Source organism: Stenella coeruleoalba (genome assembly GCF_951394435.1).
Source record: "Stenella coeruleoalba genome assembly, chromosome: 16".
In the NCBI taxonomy this organism is placed as follows: Eukaryota; Metazoa; Chordata; class Mammalia; order Artiodactyla; family Delphinidae; genus Stenella; species Stenella coeruleoalba.
In genome coordinates this window covers 13,444,693-13,450,443 of record NC_137162.1, presented here as the reverse complement: position 1 = coordinate 13,450,443, position 5,751 = coordinate 13,444,693, and the positions used below count along the sequence as shown (strand labels likewise).

The 5,751-nt window shown below is 46.8% G+C and overlaps 1 protein-coding gene across 1 annotated transcript; it reads left to right on the top strand.

Annotated features, from left to right (window-relative positions):
* Positions 1 to 326: 326 nt before the first annotated feature.
* Positions 327 to 3,578, top strand: LOC307175402 (non-histone chromosomal protein HMG-14-like). The gene has a single exon (XM_079900471.1). The coding sequence runs from the start codon at positions 1,104 to 1,106 to the stop codon at positions 1,557 to 1,559; it is 456 nt and encodes a 151-aa protein (XP_079756597.1). The 5' UTR covers positions 327 to 1,103; the 3' UTR covers positions 1,560 to 3,578.
* Positions 3,579 to 5,751: the final 2,173 nt, after the last annotated feature.

Genomic DNA, 5,751 nt, shown 5'->3' with positions numbered 1-5,751 from the left:
GAGGGCTGCAGTAGCATGAGGCAAAGGGGTCACAGCTCAGATCCAGTTAAAAAAGGAGAAAATAGCAAGCCCTTGGCTCTGTCAAGCAGATGCTTCTTCAGTGCTCGGTTTGTCGTCAGCTCTGTGACGGGAGGTGGCTGGCTCCCGCCTTCATGAGAGCCACGAGGCACCATCAGAAACGGAGCCGTTTGCTGGGGCGATAATGGTGCAAGTAGAACTCAGAAACTTGGTCTCCCGAGAGGAATGGGCAACGTCTTTAAGTTGAGTTTCATATTTATAGACCATGTGGGCAACATTTTTCTCTTTGAATCATCACAATAATATTATCGCCATTCTGCAGATGAGAAGCCTAAGGCAGAGCTGGCTCTAGTGACTTCAGTTTCAGGTGACGTCACACACCCCAGGCAGTGGCAGATCCAGGAGTGGGGATGGCATCAAAAGTGGCATCTTCACTCAGCATAGCCGCTGGCACATCATAGTTGCACGGTAAAAGTCATCTGTATCAAATCCATGGACATATCCCTTGTCAGTCAGCATTTCTCTTAAGGGAAGTTCAACTTCAGTTTGTCCATCAGGAGAAAGACTTACCGAAGAGAAAGTGGGAATACACTCTTGTTAAGACCACGGAGTAATGCAAAATAAATTCTTGTGAGCCAACACGGAATAAGCTAGCTACTAACCTGGGATTTTCTTTTCTTTCTTTCTTTTTTTTTGTGGTATGCGGGCCTCTCACCGTCGTGGCCTCTCCCGTTGCAGAGCACAGGCTCCGGACGCGGAGGCTCAGCGGCCATGGCTCACGGGCCCAGCCGCTCCGCGGCATGTGGGATCTTCCCGGACCGGGGCATGAACCTGTGTCCCCTGCATCGGCAGGCGGACTCTCAACCACTGCGCCACCAGGGAAGCCCGGGATTTTATTTTCTAATTGAATTCTTTTTTTGTTTTAAGGAGGGCTTTCTGGGCTTTTGGTAACATTCTATATCTTGATCCATCTGTGAAAATTCATTGAGCTTTATTATTTGCATACTTGAATTAAACGAAATACTTAGAAATGTTCTTTAAAAAAAAGAAAAAGGTCCTAAATTGGCATTCTGGCTAAGACTGTGATGTGGGCGGGTCTCAGCAGCTCGGGCGGCGGTGGCGGCGGCGGCGGCGGCGGCGGGAGGAGTGGCAGCGGTCAGGCAGCCCAACATCACGAAGCCTCTTGGCGCATCTCGGCCTGCAGGCACCTGGCACGCGCCGGTCCTGCCACCACGATGCCCAAGAGGAAGGTCACCTCCACCGAGGGGGCGGCGAAGGAGGAGCCCAAGAGGAGATCGGTGAGGTTGTCAGCTAAACCGGCTCCTACAAAAGTGGAAACTGAACCAAATGAGGTGGCAGGAAAGGATAAATCTTCAGACAAAAAAATGCAAACAAAAGGAAGAAGGGGAGCAAAAGGAAAACAGGCCGAAGTGGCTAACCAAGAGACTAAAGAAGACTTCCCTGCAGAAAATGGAGAAACTAAAAACGAGGAGAGCCCAGCCTCTGATGAAGCAGAAGAGAAAAAAGCCAAGTCTGATTAATATCACACACCTGTGAATTTTGTGCACTCTAACATCTTTGGTCGTGGTAATCCAGTTCTTCTAGTAACTTTGTTAATGTGCTGTGACTGACAATTTGAGTATGTAGTGTATACGATATTAAATTGTGAATTAGGGGGACTTACGATGTAACAGCATATCAATATTTGAAGATATTGCTACTTGATTTCCTCTCAAGGAAAATTTGCCTCCAAATTTTAAGCTGGAAAGTCACTGGAATAACTGTTCAGAAAAGAATCACAAGTACATGATTTTTTAGATTTTTGGTACGTATGTTAAGAATTGTGTACAAATTGAAATGTCTGTGTACTGATCCTCAAAACAACCAATAAAATCTCAATTATGAAAGAAAAAAAAAAAAGACTGTGATGTGGCAGAGACCACTAGGTGTCTCCCAACCTCACTCTCCATTTCTGCCTTAGAAGGCAGCTCCTGATTTTTAACTGGGCACAGAGCCAGGTGGAATAAAGCTACAGCTTCCACCTTCTCTTGCAACTGGGCGCAGCCTTGTGACTCAGTTCTGGGCAGTGGGATATGACGTAACCATAGCATGCAGTTTTCAAGAAGTCACCTTCTTTCCTTCCCTTCTCCTTCTTGCTGGCTTGAAAGTAGATGAAATGGCTGGATCTTTGCAGCTATCTTAGTCCGGGAGGTAGAAACTGTACTGCAGATGGCGGCACACAGGACAGCTGGTCCTTGAGTATCATGGAGCTCCCACAGCAGCCCTGAACTGCTTTCCTTCAGATCTCTTTTTATGAAAGTGAATAAACTTCTATCTTGCTTGAGCAACTGTTTTGGGTTTTCTGTGATTTGTAGCTAAACTTAATCCCAACTGATACATAGGATGGGTGCCAAATTCAGGTTATTTTGAGGAGCGGGAGGAGAGAGTGTGATCAGCTTCAACTCTATTGGTAAAAAGTTTGTTTCTTAAACTGGGTGGTGGGCATAAAGGTGGTAATTATATTTTAAACTTTTTGGGTATATCTAAGTATCACATATTAAATCTTTAAAAAAAAAAGGTACTGGTAGAAATAGTGTCAAAGCAAAACCATGAGACACATGGAAAAATAATCAAATGGTGGCAGTTTGGGGCTTCACCCTGGCTCCGTGTCCAGATCGTCTTTGATGTTAGGGTTTGACTGCAGCCTCTGAATAAGCCTCATGGACAGAATGAGCAAGACCTGAAGCGGTCTGTGGGTACCAAACCCGTGTTTGGAAGCAAGAAGGGAAGAAGAAGAAGGCAAGGGCTGGGCCACACTCCCTCCCCCATGCTGCCCAGACCCTGTCTGGGTTGGGTCACCAGGAAGCCCTCATTGCAGACAAGTCATGGAAAGGTCTCTTGACCCCATCCACCGGCCCCACCCCTCTGCTCTCCACCAATCTCCACTGTCATTTTAAGGGAGTAAAAACAAGTGTACTTAAAACCCCACATTTTCATTGCAACAAATTCAACCAGATGTGATTAAAGTAAAATGTGGACATAGTTTCCTCCTCCGATCCAATCCTACCCTTCGGAGCTAGCCACGCTGAACAGCAGAGCAAGCATGTGACTGCTGGCAAAGCCAGGTTGAAGGCTGGAATCCCAGGGAGACCAGGGAGATGTCTTTAGCCACTGGTGTCCTTTGCCTGGACACTGCCCACAGATACTGTGGGCTGCAGTGGTGGGGAAAGGGCCCCTGCTGTTGAGGGGCTAGGCTTAAGAACTCCTTGAACTTGTAACCCAGGCTCACCCCTGGGATCAGAACATTCCAGAAGAGGTAGACCTACTTCTTGTCTTGATTGGCCCTCAGCCCTTTGGCCACACCTCACCGGGAGAGGCCCCAGAACCCAGGAGGCTGCTTTCTCCCACCTTTGTGATTCTCTTTCAAGTGCTCCTGAGTGCATGGCAGTAGACATTACAGAAACACACAGATAGACCAGCATCTTTGTGGGATATCCTGAGCCCGATGAATCATGTGTCAGGAAACTGGCATCCTCAGCCTCTGAGGGTTTACGGCTGCAGCGGCAAGAACAGCTTGTGGTGACACGCATGTCTGTGCTGTGCCCAGTAAAAGTACGATGGAACACCTCAGCTCACCTCTGCTTTGTCAGAGGATATAAAAACTATGCTCACTCCGTTCCCTGAAAAAGCCATGGAGACCTCATTGCTTGAAACAGGAATTGAGACAGAGCTTGGCGAAGGGCTTTTCTTGACTTTTATAATTACAGTCATAGAAAGGCATTTAGTTTTACTACTGAATTGCCTTTACTGAAAAGTTGGGACTGTTCTAGTAAACTCAGACTCCCTATGTCTAACCCAATACTGAGTAGGAGGCACCTAGAATGTTGTGAAATGGCCTTTCGTGTGGATTAGCTCATGAAATCCACATGTTAAATCCCCGAATTTGGGAAATAGGTAAAAGTTATCCCTAAGTTACAGATGACTGAACTGAGGCTCAGAGGGCTTAAATAACTACCAGAAATCACACAGCTAGTCAGTAGTGGAGAGCATATCTGAATCAGGCAGGCGGACTTCAGTGCCAGAACCCATGGGCTTATTTAGTCAGTATGGTGTTCTGCCTCTCTGGAGTCCTAAGGGAGCCAGATTCAGTTGAGGTGCTGTGGAAGGGAGGTGTGGTTATTCATTACAGAAAGATAAGAAGGGCATCATTAGAAGGGCAATTGGAACCAACAGGCAGCCTTGATAGAATTTTCTGTCTTGTGTTATCTAAGATGCTTTTTGCTGGTGAATCAGCAACAAAACAAAGCAACCAAAAAAAAAAAAAAAAGACCTAACCAGTGATTTAACTAATAAGGAAGACATTTACTATCTTACATAACCAGAAGTCCAGAGATAAGGTGGCTCCAGGGTTGGTTAACTTAGCAGTTCAATATTCAATGCAAGGCTTCAATAGCAAATGCAAGACCCAGGTTCCTGCCATGGTTTTGCTCAGCCATCATCAGCACAGTGACCTTTGCAAGCTTGTCCCTCATGGCCGCAAGATGGCTGCCATCACTCTCACACAATGTCCAAAGGCCAGAAGAAGACATAACTTTTCCTCATGCCCCTTTTGAAGAATATGGATCCTTCCATTTATATCTCCTTTTACGCCATAAACATGCCATGCGTTCATTCTTAAGTCAACCATTGGCAAGGAGAATGGAATTACTATTATGATTGGTTTGGTTCTGAACCATGGCTGTACACTAGAATCACCTGCAGAATTACAAAACAAAACAAAAAATGTATCTATGCCAAAATCCCAGTCCTAGAGACTCTGCTTTAACTGATCTCAGATGGGATACATTCGTGGCTATCTTTAAAATTTCCCCTGATGCTTGAAGGTACAGCCAGGATTGAAAACCTCTCATTTAGACCAATCAAGATTCCTCCCTGGGGCTGGGGCTGGGGACCAGCCTGCCATGAAACACATGTCACCTGATTCCGGAACAGGACTGGGGTTCTATTTAGCAAGAAAGAACATGGAAGGGTGGATGGGGGCGGGGGCGGTGGCTGCTGGGAGGCAACCTCCAACATCTGCCTCCCCCACCCCGGCCCCGACGTCTCCCTGCATGTGGAGGCCAGGATTCTGGCAGAGTTACCACACAGCTAGGAAATTTCTTCTTTCCTGACTCATCAGATGCCTTCCGTTATGCAATCCGGAGCTGAGGTCATACAAGGAAAGGAGACAATGGCGGGGCCGGGGTAGCGGAGGCTGCATCAGCTCAAAGCTTTTGTGAGTAACGGGGAGGCCAAACTTCAGTTTCCTCCGTGTGGTCTCTGACCACCAGGGCAACTTAAACTGCAGATTCCCGGGCTCCACTCCAGCCCTGTGGAACTAGAGTATCTCAAGGTGGGACCCGAGGACTGGCATTTTAACGGACACCGCAAGTGAGTTCCTATTCACTCTCAAGCTTAAGAACAACTGAACTAGATGTAGCAGAAACAAAGAAAAAGTGGTCAAGTTTTCAATTTCTCCAGGAGGCAGAAGCTTAAATATTAGCTTTCTTATTTTCTTTTGGGTCACAGTGATTTGGGAAGATGGAAAATGCTTGCCTTCAAGTTGGCTCATGGGGCTGAAAAGAATCAACTCTGAACATTAACATGGTGAGGACAGTTGAGTTGCCTTGGAGGTGTGCTCAGTGACAGGCCCAAGTCTGCGCCTGGGGAAGCCATTCTGTCCTGAGAAAAGAG

What these genes read in the sequence shown, in the direction of transcription:
- LOC307175402 (XM_079900471.1), top strand. Translation starts at nt 1,104, where the DNA reads ATGTGGGCGGGTCTCAGCAGCTCGGGCGGCGGTGGCGGCGGCGGCGGC.